Raw genomic sequence first — 19,878 nt, forward strand, 5'->3', positions numbered from 1 at the left:
GAAATCTCTGGGCTTCAGTTTCCTTCTCTGTAAACTGACTGGATACAATGATCTCTAAGATCCATTCCAGCTCTAAAATCTGTGATCCTGAGAAAGGATTTTAGAAATCATTAAATATACTCCCCTCATTTGATAGCTAGGAAACTAAAATCCAGCATGGGTAGCCAGAGGCAGAGGCAGGATTTGAATCCTTCCCTTTTAGATCTAAATCCTGTAATCCTTTTATGCTATAATATAGAGTAACTTCAAAGCCAGTGTAGGAACTAATGCATAATTTCCTCTGGAAGGGGAATGTGAGAGTAAGGAATACTCAATTATTACTTTTTTTTTAAAATAGGCTTAAGTATTTTTAAATTTTATTTGAATTTTAAATTAAGTGACCTTGGGCATTTTTTTCTCATCATCAGTTAGTATTGATATTAGGAAGTCTTCCTTCATATGCCCCAAATTTGAACTTTGTTTTCTTTGTAGCTAGGCTCTGTTTAAACTACCTCATAAATAACCCATTTGCTGCCACCCTTGAGATAACACTGTGTCCTCAGCATTGCAATCTCTAGCACCAGAACAAAGACCGTGGGCAAGAGAAATAGCTTAAGATTCTTGGGTGTTAGAAGGAGAGAAAACTGAGATTAAAAGTCACACTTAAATGGAGAACAAGATTTCTTTCTTTCCCTGTGGCTTGTCACCCTGTGCTCGTATGGATTCATCAGTTCCCTGTTAAGGAGCATTTGGGAGGACCGCAGAGATTTTCGCTTCTATGGAAGATGCTGAGAGCAGTGAATAAATAGGACGTTGGGGGAGGAGGGGCTTCCTCTTCCCTAAGTGAGGTGGATGGATATACAGGCATTAACAAAGAGATTTCCATTATGACCTACGGAATGATTTTTTTTCCCCTCATAAATAGTAAGTGCTATTTCGATCATCAGCTCCATCTGTGGATGACCATGGCATGTTTGGGGACGGTGAATAGGAATTAACCAGTTCAGGAGTACAGCAATGCAAGTGTGTTCGGCATTTGGGGGGTGGGGGGTGGGGAGAGTGGAAGGGGGATGGGCACTGCAATGACTGTCTCTGTGCCTTTGCGCGTGTGTGGCTGGCGTGTGGCTACGGGGTCTGCCTTTGACAAGTGGTGAGAATAGATGAAGCTGAATGGAAACCCTTATGTTATTGCATAAACACTATTGTGAGGCCTTTAACTTACCGTAAGAGTGATGCCAGTGTCACATAACGGGGCAGGCTTCAAGCTTCTAGAGTAAATAAATGTCTTAATACAAGAGCTCAGCTCTTCCTTGGGAAGTCATCATGATACAAAATTAGTTCAGTATTCTTTTTGGCAACTAGTAACTTCCTTCTGGATTAATTCAACCAAAAATTAACATTAAACCTGTGCTCTTAAATTTGTGGACCTTTCACTAAATCTCAGTAATTTTATGATTAATTTGTTGACCAAGGATTTTATAATATGGATTTAAAAACCTTTAACTTGCAGAGAAAAAGACTAAACAGTACATTTATTAGTTGTACATTTCTTTAGCTTTTAAACATTTTAAAAGCACATTTTAAATTTAAAGCATATTTTTAGTATTAAAATTAAAGTAGCTGGTATTTAATGCTGCACAATTAAGTAGCTGGCACATAGTAAATATTTAATAAATATTTGTTGATTTAAACAAATATCACTGATGATTTTGCCAGATTTTTGTGTTTGAGAAAGATGTTGATATTTTCAGGAGGACAGAGGGGAAAAGTCTGTTCAAAGACCTAGCTTCTTTTCTACATATGGCCCTACTGATATTCCTTTAGCCCTGACCTTCAGCAAATGAGCTTTACTATTCTGATTGTCTCTGAATGAGCACTCTTATATTTTGCTCAGCTTTGTGGTTTGATTACCTTGTTCATGGAATTTGGGATCAGCTCACCTACTTCTCATTTGTGATAGGAAATATGTTGTTTTTCCCAAGGCTGTTTTTCTCTTTTGCACACCCAAGTTTGGGATTCTTCTCTTCTTCTAGGGCTACAAATTGATGATGATGAACATTTTTATTTTTTAAATGTGATTTACTAATCAGTGGTTAAGCAAGGACAGAAATTGAGAGCCTTATCTCTCTCCTTAACTGGTTGATATGAGGTTGCATCTCATGCCATCATTTTAATTTCTGAAGAAGTTTCAGAGTTACCAGAACTTTGCCTTATTTTATTTTTAAGAACAAAATTAAACATTCTACTGAAGCTTGTTTAAAAATATTATTTTGACCTCTGTAAAAATACAGTAATTATTAGCTTTAAAATTTGGGGTAGAAAATTGATACAAAATAAATAAAGTCCTATAATAAAACTTTTCAGTGGTTTGTGAAGTTCATTTTAATATTTCTAGGAGAAATATTTAGAACATGGTATTATTGATGTACAATTTGCTAAAAGTTACTATACATTGTCCAGATGTAGAATTTCTCTTTTTTTTTAAGTGCTGAATGTTAAAGAGGAGACTGGATAACTCCTTGTTATAGAAGGGATTATTATGCAGGTGTGAACTAAATTGGATGACCTTTGAGGTCCTTTCCAATGCAGTGTGATCTTCATGAAAATATGAAATATTTGCTTTTTGAAATAATATGGTGGAAACAGTTTAATTTAACAAAGTCTGGTAGTGGGATTTCTCTAAGAAACGAGAAATGCAAGAATCCTTGTAGGTCGATTAATCCATTCTACAGATGAGGAAACTGAGATTCATTTAGGCAAAGTGACTCACTTCAGACTCAATGATCACATTTTCTACACTCAAATCTTTTTTTCCTAGAAATCTGATATTGTAATCAACTGTGTCTATAGGAATTCTTCAGTTATCTTCCTTTTAAGACATTGACTGACCATTTACAGGCCCCTTTGTCCTCAGCATAATTGCTATATTCAGCCTTAGTATGTCAAATATGTTGAATGCTCTTCTTTTTTATCAAAAATTATAGATGAGTTGATCCAGAAAGTAAGCTGAATCACTTTCTTTGTAAACTTTGTAATCTAAGTACCTAGTTTTATACCAACCCTTCCTCCCAAAACAAACAAGATCCTTAAAACACCACTGGCTTTTTGTTTGCCTTCTCTGAAGTGTTCTAGGGTCAAAAGAATTGCTCTTACAACCTTATGTCTCCCACCAGGGTGCATATAGCATACCTGACCACCTGGGGTTCTTAGGGCAACCCCTTTGTGAGCCCTGACTTTTTATAGCTGGACTTGCCATTCAACATAGCATGTGTGGCTTGTTCCTTTGGACATATAGATTCTTTTGTTGTCTTTCTTGTTTTCTTGCTCATTTTAATTTTTCATTCTATCCTTCCTCATTACAATGACAAAAACTCCCAATTTCTTGTGAATGAACATTGGGCTAAATAGCTAAAGGAAGCAGAGGGTGCAGCTGTGCAGGATCTTTGGGGAGGGAAGGGGTGGGATTCCTGCCTTTCTTCTTTCCCTTCTGCACTCAAGCTGTTGATTCCTTGCTGGCTAGCTCCTTCCAGGATAGCAGCTGCTGTGTGTTGTTTATCTAAAGACTACATGTTCCACAATGCAGTTCACACCAGGCAGCTGGAGCTAGCCTGGTATTCTTTCTGATTACAATATAGCCAGTTAAAGCAAAACATTTGGAATGAATTGGACCCTCGTTAAGGTCCAGAATTTTTCCAAGGCTAGATCTAGAATTCTCTGTAGAGCATGTTTAATTTTCAAAAATTTCAATGTATCTTGAAAGTCATTATCTCCATTGCATGAGGAATTGGCATGCCTTCATTAAAAGGACTATCCAGGAATGATGGAATCTTTTGGTTTTGTTTTTTTTTTTATTTCCAAGTAGTAAACATTTACCACCTTTCCCTCTCAATCTGCTCCCCCCAATTTAAAACAAAAAATTTTAAAAACCCTCTGTCCCTGACATTTATGACTAAGTAAAACAGATTTCCACACTGGCTATGTCTCCCACCCCCAATGTATGTGTGTAATTCTGAAGCCCTCATTTCTTTAACAGGAGGTTTCATCAATAATTTTCTGTAATTGTGGTTGATCATCACACTGATCAGAGTTCCGAAGTTTTTCAGTTATTTGTCTTCCATATATTATTGTAAATATTATTCTCTTAATTCTCTTATTAGTCTTTGCAAGTTTCTCTGAAATTATCCCCTCCATCATTTTATACAACATAATAATATTCCAACACATGTATATACCATAACTTAGTTCAGCCATTCCCTAATCAATACATACCCTCTCAGAAACCCATTTTTGCCACCTCTAAAAGAGCTATAAATATATTTGTACATTCTTAGTCACATTTGCTTTTTTTAGTACTAATCCCTCCTATTTCCCTGTTGAATGAAATGTATTCGTGTCCACATTCTGTGTACATTTTCTCCTTTGACCAGTTCAGATCAGAGTGGGATTGTCAGCTACTCTCCCTGCCACCTTCTTCCATGTTTAATAGACTTCTACTTGTACATTTCTATTATGTAAAATAATTGTTCCTAATCTTCCTTTCTCTCCTCATATATTCATCTTCCTCTCTTCCCATTCTTCTAAGATCATCATGCCATAACACTCCCAGACCTTCTGTCTAATTAGACTCCATCTGCTATCTCAATGATGATAGGATTCAGAGAGTACACATATATCATTTCCTTATAGTAGAACATAAGTTTACATTCTATTACCGTGTAACCCTTTTAAACTTCCAATTTTCTGTGCACCTCTAGACTTGCTTCAAAATGGTGGTGGCTATGAAATCATGCATGATTTTAGATGTGGCTAACACTGACTGTAGCTCCTCAGTACAAAAATCCTTTCTGACTGAAGTACTTTTTCTTTGGCATAGAAGATTTGAATTTTTGCTGTGATGTTTCTAAAAGTGTTGATTGGGGGTTGCTTTCAGCTGGTGAATGGAATTTTTTTTCTATTTCCACTGACCTTTTTTTATACAAGATCTGGAAAGATATCTTTTATGATTTCTTGAAATATGACTAAGCTCTTTTGGGGGTCATTTTTAGGTCATCCAGATTTCTTTCCTTAATCTGTCTTCCAGATTGGTAGATTTTGCTATGAAATACCTTATATTTTCTTTTTTTTTTCAGGCTTTTGATTTTGTTTTACCATTTCATAATGTCTCATTGAGTCTTTGACTTCTATTTGGACCACTGCAATTTTTAGGGAGTTTGTTACTAGGGCAAAGTTTTATATTTCTTGTGCCAAGTTGTTAATTCTCTTCCAATTCTTTCTTCCATAGCTCACATTTCTCTTCCAGTTTTTTCCTCCAATGCTCTCATTTCATTTAAAGAAAAATTTTAATTCATTAATTCTTGTTTCATCTCTTTCAGGAATTCTATTTGAATTTGTGTTCAATCTATGTTTTTCTTTGAGGTTTTGTTTATAGCTGTTTTTGAAATCATTCTCTTCTTCTGTATTTGTGTCTTTAGTATAATAGCTTTCCACATTGGGATTCTTAATTTGTTTTTTTCAGCATATTTCCTGATTTTGTATATGATATTAGGCCAGGTAGGCTCTGAATTTTTCTAGAGGGAATGTTTGGGCTGGTCTCTTGATGCTTTCTTGAGGGGTTAAATGTTGTGCTATTCCAGGCTCAAAGGGAATATGCTCAGGTTGGGTACCTGCAAATTCTCAGTGCTCCTAAAGTGTTAAATAAACATTTTACAATTAGTATTTCATCTAGTCCTCACAACAACTGCAGGGGATAGGTAGATGCTATTATCTTCATTTTAGAGATGCAGAAAGTAAGGCAAATAGAGGTTAAGTGAATTTCCCATGGTCACACTGCTAGTAAGTATCCTGAGGTCAGATGTGAACTCAAATCTTCCTGACTCCAAGCCTGCATTCTATCCACTTTGCTCTCTAGTTGTCCCAGAGAAGAAGATATCTGAAAGAGAGAAATCCAATTACCTCATTTTATAGAGGAGGAAAGAGGCCCAGAGAAGTAAAGCAACTTGCCTAGTTAAAACAGTTAGGTAATGAGAGAGCCAAATTGATTTTCAGTTCAGTCAGTTTTTGCACTCATTGGGATTCCTTTAAAACTATAATAAAGGGATTGGATATCAATCATGTGGTATAATAGCTTTTTTTTTTGCTTTTTTTTTTTCATTACAAGAGGGACTGGAAACCTAAGTAAAAGCCTTTTTTTTTCTTTAGCCCATTGTCATTACGTTGCATCTTCTTTATAACAGTAATGTAACCAGGCAACACCATGCCACTCAAATTGTGAAATCAGGGCAGTGGGTGATCTGAAATCCCTGAGCCTCTAGATTGATTCTTTCTTTTCCCATTCTTAAAAGGCATACTATAATAGAACATTTCATGAAAGCATGTTATTGAAGAAGATTTGGAATCCATTGGCTGGGAAACTTTATATTTCAAAAGACAGTTGCATTATTTTTCCCTTTCATTGGTTACTAGTTTCTGTGGAAAATAAATTAAGATGTACCAGTATCTTCACTGAATATGCTAAAATCATACATGTTTTTCTAGATTGCCATCAACTGATTTGTGCCCTGTAGGATGGGAAATAGCATAGAAGGCAGAACCACACTTGGCTTGTGAATGCTTTTTGCTTTTCTGGCTAATGTAGATGATGCATGATAATGGGACTACTCGGGATGCTTCTGCAGCTGCAGTATACTTGGTACCATAAGACTCAACATGAGGGTGCCCAATGCTTTGCTATTTAAAGGTTTATTCTTAAAACTCAAAAGAAGAGAGCTTTGCACAGAGCCAATAAAGTTTATCCGAAGCATAATTATTGCAATTACAACAATAAAAACTCAAAAGAAGAGAGATTGAGTGGGTCAAATCCTTTTAAATAGGCTCATTATTCCTCAAGCCCCTTTTGGTGTTTTGTTAATAGCAACCCCAATGGAGAAAACCAACCACAATTTATAACAATAATCAACAATTACAGGTGGGAGGTGATAAGCAGAGATATGGGATGGTGGAGAGACGTATTAGAAAAGGTCAGAAAGAAAGAATCTGAGGAGAATCGCATCTTATTTCTTCTTCTGGACTGCTATGACCACCAAAATGACATTGTTTGTCCCTAGATGACTTCTCTCTGTGAATCATAGGATTCCACAATTATTTGCATTCTGTGCTAGCTCTCACCTACTAGAATTTTAATGACTAAATTGTTTCTTTTATCACATTTCTTGTCCAATGGACTGTTGAACTGCAGCTACTGAAGTGACTATTTGATACCCAGGAACTCATTAATTAAAACAACAGTATCTGGCCAAGAGGATGCTAAGACTTCTTTTAACCTCTAAAGCTTCAACGGGCACATTCCCTCCATCACTAAATGTTGGGGCTTTTTTTTTTATGTCGCCTCTTTTTTTCTGCAAATACATTTAGGGTGAAGAAGCTGAAGGAGACCTTTGCTTTTATACAACAATTAGACAAAAACATGAGCAACCTTCGCAGCTGGTTGGCTCGTATTGAGTCTGAGCTTTCTAAACCTGTTGTTTATGACATCTGTGATGATCAAGAAATCCAGAAGAGACTTGCTGAACAGCAGGTGGGAAAACTGAAAATTAACGCATAGTTCCTTTAAATTTTGTTTCAAATTATTTACATCTTTTAGATAATACTAGAATGTTCATATATTATGTGATGCTTTCTTTCCAGAGAAAACTAACAACATATGCTCACACGTGTTTAAACCACTCTATTACCAGGGTGCAAGTTTCTCTCATCCACAGTTTCTTCTGTTAAAATTCCAAACTGTATTCTGTAAAAATACAAAACTTGATTTTTGTAGTAGATAAAGGATTGGGAACAAAATCACTTTGGAAGCCTTTGAATGTAACGAGCCTTTTTATTTCTTCTAACAAACCTTCCTTGGGCCTTTAGTGACATTTGGACACATTCTGAATTGGCTCTGCTGAAAGTGGCTAGAAATACTTTTGGACCAATAGCCATTAAGGGCTTTGGTTTGTATCTTTTATATGTTTCTTTAAGCCAATCTTACAACTTGAAAAACCTACCTACTAGCCCATCATGCTACTAACTGACTCTTCACAAAATTACATGCTTTCAATCACTGCTGTGGGACTGTAGATTTAGAACTAAAAGAGTCTTTGGTAGGTGATTAAAGGTAGTCCTTTAAAAGGAAACAAAAGTGAGGCCAGGTGAGGTTAATTGATTTACCCAAGGTTAAACAAGTAGCAAGTAACAGAGGTGAGATTTGAGCCCAGATCTTCAGACACCTGAAGCCAGTATACTTACCAACCAATTTCATCTTTCCTCTTCCTTGGGGAAGTAAGGTTGGTTTTTTTTGTTTGTTTGTTGGTTTGGTTTTTTAAAATTTAAATGATTTTCTTTAATTCTATTTTCTTTAGCTCTATAGATTGATTTGAAATGACAAAAATAAAATATGATTACTGGGGGCATCTAGGTGCTTCAGTGGATAGAATTCTAGGCCAACAGTTGAGAGGACTGGGGTTCTAATGTGGCCTCAGACATTTCCTAGCTGTGTGTCTCTGGGCAAATTACTTAATCCCATTTGCCTAGCCCTTGCCATTTGTTCTTAAGAGTTGTTACTAGGACAGAAAGTAAGGATTTATTTTATATATTTATAAAATATGGTTGCTCTTGGATAAGCACTGATATTCATCACTGTATTAAAATCTTTACCAAATATCACTTCACAAAAGCATTAGTAGTTTCCTCTCACTGGCCAGTCAATACCCCAGGAATACTGTGCTCAGACTTCCAGAGTACTTAATGACAGAGGTGAGAGCTTAAGTAGATCAGGTCTTTATGTACCAAATCGTGGCAGAAAATGAGACATCTGTGAGTAATTATCATTAATTTTACTTGAGTGCTAATAAGTTAAATCTTATGTATCCTGTATCATTGCTCATAAAAATAATCTCTATGGGCTTAGGAGGGTTTCCATTACTAATACAATTGCCTGGTTTTTGTTTTTGTTTTTGTTGTTGTTGTTGTTGTTGTTTGTACACACTTTATAAAAGATATTAAGGCATGATGAAAAGGATGCTGGGTTCAGAGCCAAGGAAACCTGAATTCAGATCAAAGTACTGAAACTTACTGTCTTGGTGACCAAGGCAGGGCTCTCTGGGCTCAACTATAAACAAAAAAAAAGAGATTAGAGTAGATGTGCTTTCTAATTCTAATTCTAAACCTATTAGGACCCAATTTGGGTCATTTATTAGCACTCAGGAGTTGTTTTGCTTTTCTCTACTGACTCTTTTGCAAATAAATTTGAACGTTTTTTCATTTGACTGTTAAATGATGATTATAAATAATTTACCAAATGGCCTAATACAAAGTTAAATACACATTATGAAATACTTTTAAATTTTAATGTTCTTTGAAGTTTGAATTGACCCTTTTGGGTGACTATCTCTCCTTAATGTAACTGTCTGCTGCATTACAACTAGTTTGTTTCATTTGAAATGTTCTGAGAGTATATTAATAGATGTAACCTTGCAAATAACCATTTACCTTCAAGTGAATAACTAATTATATCAGGTGTTTAATTTTTATTATCTCTGCCTCCTAAAAGGAAGACCAGCAGACTAGCTATAAATTGAGTTTTTGTCATTTCCCCTCAACAATTTATAAGGTAAAACCTGATTTATATGATGTAATCTTTTGGAGACATTTGAACCGACTATTATGCTGTTGACCTGTTTGCTCTTGAAAAAAAATACAGATATCCCTTCCACATCGCAACTTTCCCTATCCTGGTTTTGATATATCATGAATGAGCATAAGAAATTAAATGGGAATATTTGGGGAGTTTTGCAGAAGCTGTAGACAACACACAAAGGCTAGCATATGACACAGAAAAAGTTTAGAAACTTGGAAATGCATAAAATATATGTAGAGTATTATAAAAGAACAACATAATTTATCTTTTCATACAATAAATGTATATAATTTCTTTTTTCAGAGTTAAAATAATTAAAAAGTTTGTGAAAAGAATGAAAAGTTTTACATTCATTTTCCAGATCCAAAATGGTGTGCCACTATCCCCCACAATGTGGGATACCTATAGTATAGGGTCAGCTGACTCAAAAAATAGAGATCCAGGTCTGAAGACAAGAAGCCCTAGGTTCAAATCTAGCCTCAGAGACTTCCTAGCTAGTTGATCCTGGGTAAGTCATTAAACACCAGTTGCCTATCCTTTACTGATCTTCTGCCTTAAAATGAATATTTAGTATTGATTCTAAGACAGAAGGTAAGACATGAGTGGTTTGGTAGTAGAATTCTCACCTGCTAGAAGGTAAGGATATTTTTAAAATTATATTTAATTAGTCCATTTAGAATATTTTCCCTTGGTTACAAGAATCATATTCTTTCCCTCCCCTCTTCCTTCCCCTTCCCGTAGTTGACGCACAATTCCCCTGGGTTAGAAGGCAAGGATTTTTTTTTAATAAAAGAAATAGTATAAAACCTGAAGCTGGCTCACCTATTGACCCATTTTAAGATCATATGATCACAGATTTAGAGATGGAAGGAACTTTACAGGTCCTCCAATCCAGTGCCTTCGTTTCCACATGAGGAAATGAAAGACAAGGAGAAATTAAACTGATTTGAATCACACAGAGGAAATAAGAATTAGGAATTTGAAACCTGCTCTACCTCAATATTATCCACTATACCTCCCTGAAGTCTCATACCTCTATAGCCAAAAATTAAAGAATTGGTTTTCAATGCTAATATCAATATAACGAGTTAGAACTTTCTTAAGAAACTTTAGGATTTACTGTAAAAAATAATTTTTCATGTGTTCCTGACAGGCTAAAGTCATGGCCTTGTCCTCAGTGCTGAAAATTGAAATGGAGGGCACCAAGGAATTATTTATGAGAATATTCATTTATATTACAGCTATTCTAAAATATCCTTACATAACAAATTACATAATAAAAGATGCTGCATTGTTGCTTTCAAAAACAATAAGTAGTACAGACCCTTATTTACCAAAGAAATGTCCTCCACTCCAGATTTCAACCCCTAATGCTGACTGGCTCACTTCTAAGCCTATTCCAAGCAATCACTATAGAGATGAGAATGACTTTATGATTAAAGAGATCCTTTTGGTATTTCAGTAACTAAACCTTAGAAGGGAATGGGATCACAATGGACCTACTTTACATTAATTTTCTTTCATTAATGAATAGTGTTGTGGTGAGGTTCTAACATACTATTGACTATGGAAATAGCAAAAAGATCATTTTAAGTTTTATGATCTAAAATATGAAGTGCTTTGGGTGATTCATATTTGTATCTTGTCTGCCTAGCTCCCTTTTCTCTTTTATTTCCTTCCACTATAATTCTTTCTGACTAGCTTATTTTCTCTAGTTTCATATTAATCCTTGAACTGATCTCTCAGACTGGCTAATCTCCTCCCCTTCTCTTCTCATCATGTAATTGCCTATAAAAATACACTGTCACACATGACTAGATCAGAAAAACAGAATGAACAAGATGCCATTTCAGAAATCGTATGCAAAAGGCTTCATTTATTTATTTATTTGTTTGTTTGTTTTTCGTGGCTTACGCTGAGACTTCTAGACCTAATCTGCTCTTGGTTCCAAAGTTGTAGTTCTGAAGCAGATTTTTGCATAAAATTAAGGGAGTTCGGATTGGCAGGATGTGATGGTACTGATAATATTGAGCTTATTTTAGTAAGTTTACTAAAAATTAGAGCTTGGATTGTTTTAATAATGTCATCTAATTGATTCTTACATGTTTCAAGGTAAATATTCCATGGCACAACATCCAGTACAGCATCCAAAATTTCATCTTTATGATAAAAACAAAAATACCATTTAAAAAAATGTCTAAATTCTATTTTGTAAAGATTTAGGTGTTTTTGTTCCACTCATGTTCTGTGTTCCTTGTCATGTACTAGGTACCTCAATTTGCATTTTGCTATTGATTTACCTGACATAATTTATAACTGCAGAAGGGTTCTTAAAAATTAACTCTGAGATGAATCCACAAATTGTATCCCTCAAATGAACCTGCCACAGGACTTTCTACCCTTGCTGTGTGAATTAGATTCATGCCAAGTTTTCAAGAAAAACTGCCAACAGAACTCATAAGCAGTAGACTTAACACATCATGTTTTAAAATATCTTGACGAAGGAAAGTTCTGTGCATCATCGGCATGATATTGGCAAATTTAAAAAGAGCTGTGACCTGGCAAAGACTTTGTGAAATTAGAATAACTTTTCTTAGTCTCTTCTAACCCACACAGCTAGAATGTTTAACAAATGCTGGGAAATATTAGCCTGTATCTTTTCCAGATGATTTAGTCAATTTATTCCTTTTGATAAATAATCACAATTGTACTTGGATCATATTTTTACACTGATTTCTTGCTTTACTTTTTAAGGGGGGAAAGGAACAGGTTGAGTATTTTTAACATGTAAGGATCTGCATTTACAGACACAAATGACTTTTTTCTTAATAGACTTTATTATGTCATTCCACCTTCTATAATATTCTATTATCTCTACAAGAAGTCAGTTTATATTAGCAAACAAATTCAAAAGTAAAATAGCCTCTTTCTCACCACCCTTTCATCCAATCAGTCATGGTTGTTAAGTCTAGTTGAATCTGTTTTTTCATCTCTCACATCCATTCCCCACATATAACTACCATCCTAGCTCATCCCCTCCCAAGTTGGATCATTTCTTATAATTACTATCTATCCCTGTGTCTCCTCTCTCTCTCTCTCTCTCTTCAACTCATTTTTCCTACAGTTGACTAAACAGTTTTCCAAAGAGATTATTCTGATAATGAACAATTGAATGAACACTGAATTTGGAGTCATCGTCCTAACATTAAATAAATCCTAAAAAAATCCTGCTACTGCCATACTATCTGTATGGCCTTAAGCAAATCATTAACTTCTCTCATGGACCTCAGTTTTATCATCTAAAAAATGGAAGTGGATTATGTTCAGTTCAGTCATTTCAGTTGTATCTGACTTAATGACCCCATTTGGGGTTTTCCTGGCAGAGGTACTAGAGTGGTTTGCCATTTCCTTCTCCAGCTCATTTTATAGATGAAGAAACTGATGTAAACAAAGATAAGTGACTTGCCCAAGGACACATAGCTTAGTAAGTGTCTGAAGCCAGATTTGAATTCAGGTCTTCTTGTCTCTAGTTCTGGCACTCAATCCACTATACAATCTAGCTTCTTGTATGGTCCCTTCAAATCTATGATGCTAAATCTCTCTCCTGCTCAGAACTTGCACTAGTTTCTCATTTTCAGGCTGAACTTATATTTTTATTGTACAGACAGACATTTAAGACCCTCGATAATCTAGGTCCAACGTAAGCTCTCCAGTTTTACTACCTTACATGCACTCTTCCTTTAAACCAGATTGGACCATTTGCTTTTCCCTGAATTCACCATGCTTGGCATCTGTCATTTACCGTCATCTGTGCCTAAAATCAGCTCCCTCCTCATCTTTGGCTTTCTGATTCCTCCAATCTGACTCAAGGGTCATCTTCGTGACTACTTGCCCTGGTTGAATCCTTCACCACCACATCCCACTCCAGTACAAACTATTGTCATTCTCACCGTGCTCTGATTTGTCCAATTTCTCCTTTGCTCTGTTTGTTGACTGCTCTTTGATGTTTATGCGTTCATGTTCTCTTCTTCTCCCTCTCCACTCCCTGCCCCAATAGATCTAAAGTAAGTGTCTTAAGAGTAAGGACTGTTTTTGTTTTCAACTCTATATCACTAAGGCCTTGATTTTTTTTTCAAACCAGACCAGTGATCTCATTGGTGTAGGTAATTCCCAGCCAAAGCTTAACCTTAATAGATAACACTAAAGGAGTTCCCTTAATCAATGGGTGTCAATACTTGCTCTGCAATTTTAAGTCTTTGAGAATTGATTACCTAAGACACTGAGAGGTTAATTAACTTACCTGTGGTCACACATCCTGAATGTGTCAAAGGCAAGACGTGAAGTTGGATTGCTATACCCAATTCTATTCCAATTCCTGGGATAACACAGAGCACTGCACAAGCTTAAAGGTTGCTTTAAAGTCTGGGAACCAAAAGAATTTCCATAGTCTGAGAAAGACATGTTGTTCTATAAGGGGTACCCACACTCTCCCCTTTACCTCTCATCACCAGCATCAGTGAAAGAACAGCTGCCAAGAAGAAATCTACCAGAGGATTATGTACCCATGCCAGAGGAGTAGGGATAGAGATGTGTTTTGTTGTAAATCTCTAAATGATTTATTTTTCTTTCTTTCACATTGTCAGGACCTACAACGAGACATTGAACAGCACAGTGCCGGGGTAGAGTCTGTATTTAATATATGTGATGTCCTGTTACATGATTCTGATGCTTGTGCCAATGAGACAGAGTGTGATTCAATACAACAGACAACCAGAAGCCTAGACAGACGGTGGCGAAATATTTGTGCCATGTCAATGGAGCGGCGAATGAAGTAAGAATTTTGAAAATATTCCTTGGTTGTTTTATGTCTAGTGAACCAGATACTCTTCCAAAGTTCTCCTTGCTGCCCAGAGGGCCTGGAAGAGTTTGTATCTCATACTTCACTCCTAGTATGTGAATTAGTACAGAGGAAATAGAAACCAATGTATATGTATATGTGGAATATTTATTAAGAAATACAGGGTCAAGAAGAAAATTCTTTAATCTTCTTTTTGAGAAATCACATCCAGGAACCTAGATTTCATTCCTTTATATAGTTTGGGGAAAAGACACTGGTGACTGAGTATAATTTCAGCTCCAGCATTGACTTTAGACAATTCAAACTGTACCTTATTTATGTCTCTGTAGGTTACAGGTAGTATAAGTGAAGTGTTCAGAACTCTTCAGAAGAAAGAATATAAGCTCCTTGAGGGCTGTGGACATTTAATTTTTGTCTTTGTATCCCTAGCACAGTGTCTGGCACCTTATAAGGACTGGCTAGAAGGACCAGGTACTTCAATTGACAGAAAATTTTTATTTTAATTTTACTTTGAACTAAAAAATTTTGTCTTTATTTTTTCTTTATGAATTTAAACAATATGCACTGAAGCAATTGGCACAATTTGGTCCTTCAGAGTGTTCTTAAATTCTGACCCTTCAAATGTTAATAATTGCTTGTTTGCTTTATGGCCTGAATGAAAGGCATGCTAAATTTGGGATACTATGAGTAGCAAACTTTTATGGCATAGATGTTGTCCCCCAAAATAAGTGGAGGTCCATGGGATGTGGAAGTAAGCCTAAGCTAAGAGAAAAAGAGTATTCCAGCACAAGACATTGAAAGAAGGACCTGCTTTGTTTTTTTTTTTTTATTTTTGAAATTCTTTTGTTGCCCTTCATTTTTCTATTTTTTTGTCATTTTCCTAAAACCGACACATTGAGCTCTTCCTCATAACAAAAGGAAAACCCGCCAATACAGCTGTGTCCAGGAGGCAACCTTATTCCACCCACCTTTCAATCTAGAGGAAGAAACCTATCAATTCTCCAGGACTTATATTGAACAACTTTCTTTAAAGAACTGCTTTCATTCCACTAGGATTGAAGAAACATGGCGACTCTGGCAGAAATTTCTGGATGATTATTCCCGCTTTGAAGATTGGTTGAAGTCAGCAGAGAAGACAGCAGCCCACCCAAATTCATCGGAGGTGTTGTACACAAATGCTAAGGAAGAACTAAAGAAGTTTGAGGTAGAAACCTTCTCTTATTTTAAAAAATTGTTTAAATTTTATTTTCCAAACCACTTTCTCCTCCCTTCCCTAACTGAGAAAGCAAGAAAAGCAAAATCCCTGTTACAATATATACAACATATGTGTGTGTGTGTGACAGAGAGAGAGAGAGAGAGAGAGAGAGAGAGAGAGAGAGGGAGAGAGGGAGAGGGAGAATGAATGAATGTCTTTACTCTGAGTCCATGAGTTTGTCACCTCTCTGTCTGGAGATATGTAACAGAATTCATATTGAGTCCTCTACAAATCTGGTTGTGTTTGATCATTATATAGTGATAGTTCCTAAGTCTTTTGCAGTTGTTCATCTTTGCAATTTTGCTATTATTGTGTAAATTGTTTTCCTGGTTCTGCTCACTGAACTCTGTTATCAGGTCATACAAGTCTTGTGTTTTTCTAAAACCACTCTCCTCACCATTTTTGTAGCACAATAGTATATTCCATTACATCTATATACCATACATAACCTATTCATTCCCTAGTTGGTGGGCAACCCCCAGCTTGTTTTGACCCACTTTTTAGTCGTGATGTAGTTATCAAGCCTGAATAGAGTTCTCAAAAGCTAGCAGGACTTTTTCCAAGCCTCTCATCATTTCTTATATGTATGATCTCATAGTATGGTAGTGACCTGGAAGCTAACTTCTAACGTTTGGCATAGGCAAGAGGGCAGTCCCAGATTGGACAAACCTGTTGTATAAATCATCCACAAAGTATCAGGAGTTTGGAAAGAATACATATTTATTGGGAAGGACCACAACAAACATTTGCTACCAAAAGTACTCCCCTCCGGTTTATTTTTCCAAATGTCCTGCTAGTTTGATATAAAACTATCTTTCAAGGGCATTCATATCGTGCCCTTTGTTTTGATTTTCTAACTGGAAAAAAATCATCCAAAATGGCAATTTTTCTTGCTCAATATGGAAAGTTTTTTGAGGCAAGTCTGACCAATATCCCATGTGCAATACAGGCTTTTCAATGGCAGATTCACGAGAGACTTACTCAGCTGGAGCTAATCAATAAACAATACAGGCGACTTGCTAGAGAGAACCGCACAGACACTGCTAGCAAGCTGAAACAGATGGTGCATGAAGGCAATCAGCGTTGGGACAACCTCCAAAAACGAGTCACAGCTATTCTTCGGAGGCTCAAGGTAACCATAAAATCATTTGTGTCTTTAAATAGTGAGAACAACAGGAAAAATGATAGATTTATGGTCTATTGGACAACCAGCAGAAGTCAAAAAGTCTAAGCAAGGGTTTACATGTTCTTAAAAGGACCTATACATTTTAGAAACTCAAAATGTTAAACATATTTGTTCACATGTAATTGAGAAAAAATAAAAATTGAATGTAAAATAAAGTTCAGATTCTAGAAAAAAAGATATTTATATTTTTTTAAATGACCTACACATTCCCTATCCTTTATTCTTATATTTAAACTGCAACCATTCCTTTTTTTCCCTATGTGTTTAAGATTTATGGAATGCTTTCAGATTTGCAAAGCATTTAATGCATTATCTTATTTGATCCTTACAATGGCCCAGTGAGTTAGGTGCTCTTAATTATCCCCATTTTAAAGATGAGGAAACCAAAATGCACAGACGTATAAGTGACTTGCATGTGGTCACCACGCTAGTAGGTATCTGAGGTGAGATTTGTTTTTTATTTTGTTTTATTGTTTTTAAACCCTTACCTTCCGTCTTAGAATCAATACTGCGTATTGGTTCCAGGACAGAAGAGTGGTAAGGGCTAGGCAATGGAGGGTAAGTGACTTGCCCAGGGTCACTGTCACAGCTAGAAAGTGTCTAAGGTCAAATTCGAACCCAGGACCTCCCATCTCTAGGCCTGACTCTCAATCCACTGAGCCACCCAGCTGGCCCCTGAGGGGAGATTTAAACTAGAGTCTTTCTATCTTCAAGTACAGAATTCCATCCACTTTTCCACTTAGCTAATACTTGGGGTATCTGTGTCAGATATACCCATAGTGACTAGAGAATTTAGTTCCCTCTGTTGTCTGGAACATACGCATTGCTTTATCTAAGGTATTTCCAGAATGTAACTACTGTACATCTACTTATATACTTCTTTGATTTTTTTGCATTAAGTGATGTGCTTTCCAGAAATCATTGACACAATGGCCACCTGTAAATCATAAAAGGTTATGGAACATTTACTTTTTTAATCTAACAAAGTAATTATCTTGTTTCAGAATTTACTTCTTTTGTATTTTAAGAATATTCATTTTCAACCTTTATCATTCAGAAATTTTAGTATGTGGGAGTTTGCAAGTGTGACAAGTTTTTGTAGAACAGTCATCTTTCTGCTTCTGTTTCTAAAGCATAATTTTACCAAAACATTTATGGGAAGATGAGAATCTGTCCTTTTTACCTTTCTCCAGAAGAAGGCTAAAAGCTCTACCTTGTAACCATTCCATTTTCAACATATTACCTTCAATCCATGCTAATTCCATTATTACTATTGAAAATCTTTATTATAAAATTATTTAACTTACAACTGCATATATATGAGCTTCTCTGTCCTTGTTAATTGAGTAAACATTTTTAATATTTACATTTTTCCTCTTTTTCTCTGAGAATATATATTCAAAATTAGAATAGTGAAAATATCCAGGGAACCAGACATCCAACAGAAAATCCTAAAGCAATCATTTAGCAAAAAAAAACCACTCCTCATCAGTTAAATGAAGAGAATTGTTTTGGGTGGTCTCTAAAGCCTTTCCCAATTCTAAATTCTGGTATTATCTAGCTCAACTCTCTCTTTTTACTATAAGAAACCAGAAAAGGAAAAATTATGAAATCATCAATTTGATGCTGCAAGGGAACTTGGAGGTCATCAAACCCTTCTTCCCCCTCATTTAAGAGTTGAGGAAATTTGCCCTAGGATTAAAGCTCAGCCCCCTATTTTCCCAAGTGGATAATCTTTTACTTTGCTTCTCTTTCTACCATCATCCTTCAAAGGCAGAATTAGAATATGGATCAAAGATACTCTGAATCCTAGCTAAGTAGTTAAAACATATCCTTTTGCTCTTGTATTATGTAGCATTTTACCAACCAGAGGGAAGAATTTGAAGGAACCCGGGAGAGCATTCTCGTGTGGCTCACTGAAATGGACCTGCAGTTGACAAATGTGGAGCATTTCTCTGAGAGCGACGTGGATGACAAAATGCGCCAGCTGCATGTAAGCATTCTTTGTGAGCATGTCCCTGAAGCAAGCAGAGACCCCCTGGGCCAATCAGCATGTCAGGAAATGAGCTCAGATCAAATTGTAAGAATCCAGACTCCTCCCAACGCTGCTGAGTTACCATCGTCAGGAAGCTGTTTTCTGCAATCTGAGAATTAATTATAATATGGCAGTTATTGGGGTTTTTTGTTTTGTTTTTCCCCTGGTCACACAGAAGGATGGGAAGGAACCAGATCTGTGATTGCTTCCATGTAGGACATTTCTGATCAGGAAACAGGCTCTCCACTGTTTTAGGTTGAGAGGTACCTAGGACCCTGAGTAGTTAAGTGACTTAACCAGGGGCATATAGCCTATATAAGTCAGAAGCAGAGCTTAATTCAGGTCTTTCTGACTCCAAGACTGTTATGCCAAGGATGCCTCATACCACCTTTATTAAATATTGTTATTCAGTCATTCAAAATACCAATAGTGTCCTTGGGATTTTCTTGGCAAAGATACTGAAGTGGTTTGTCATTTCCTTCTCTACTGGATTAAAGGCAAACAGGGGTTAAGTGATTTTCCAGGGCCACATAGTTAAGTGTCTGAGACTAGATTTGAACTCAGAGCTTCCTAACTCCAAGCCCAGGACTATCCACTGATCCATCTAGCTCCTCCTTATTAGATATTAGAAAAGGCTAAATAGTGAGATTTCCCACACACTAAATAAAACCATTACACATGTGAACCATTGAAACAAGGTCAAGAATGAAGGTCCACTAACAACATAATATAAGCAAATAGCTTCTACCTTCATGTGATTAAGATGAATAACTCTCCTAAACACAGTATCTAGTCAGACATGACAAGTTTTCAGAAAGTTTTTCAATTGAAAAATTCCTAGGTGTGGATAAAAATGAATTGCTTTTTTAAAAGCAAAGGCGTGGGTGGGAGT

The 19,878-nt window shown here is 36.1% G+C and overlaps 1 protein-coding gene across 8 annotated transcripts in view; it reads left to right on the forward strand.

Annotated features, from left to right (window-relative positions):
- Positions 1-19,878, forward strand: part of SYNE2 (spectrin repeat containing nuclear envelope protein 2) — a 416,774-nt gene that overhangs the window by 376,596 nt on the left and 20,300 nt on the right. For all 8 annotated transcript variants that reach the window (XM_056810866.1, XM_056810871.1, XM_056810867.1 and 5 more), the window contains 5 exons: positions 7,390-7,552; positions 14,296-14,483; positions 15,564-15,714; positions 16,715-16,897; positions 18,807-18,944. In XM_056810866.1, coding sequence (XP_056666844.1) covers positions 7,390-7,552; positions 14,296-14,483; positions 15,564-15,714; positions 16,715-16,897; positions 18,807-18,944 — 823 coding nt within the window. The remainder of the gene's footprint in view (positions 1-7,389; positions 7,553-14,295; positions 14,484-15,563; positions 15,715-16,714; positions 16,898-18,806; positions 18,945-19,878) is intronic.

Source organism: Monodelphis domestica, chromosome 1 (genome assembly GCF_027887165.1).
Source record: "Monodelphis domestica isolate mMonDom1 chromosome 1, mMonDom1.pri, whole genome shotgun sequence".
Taxonomy (NCBI): domain Eukaryota; kingdom Metazoa; phylum Chordata; class Mammalia; order Didelphimorphia; family Didelphidae; genus Monodelphis; species Monodelphis domestica.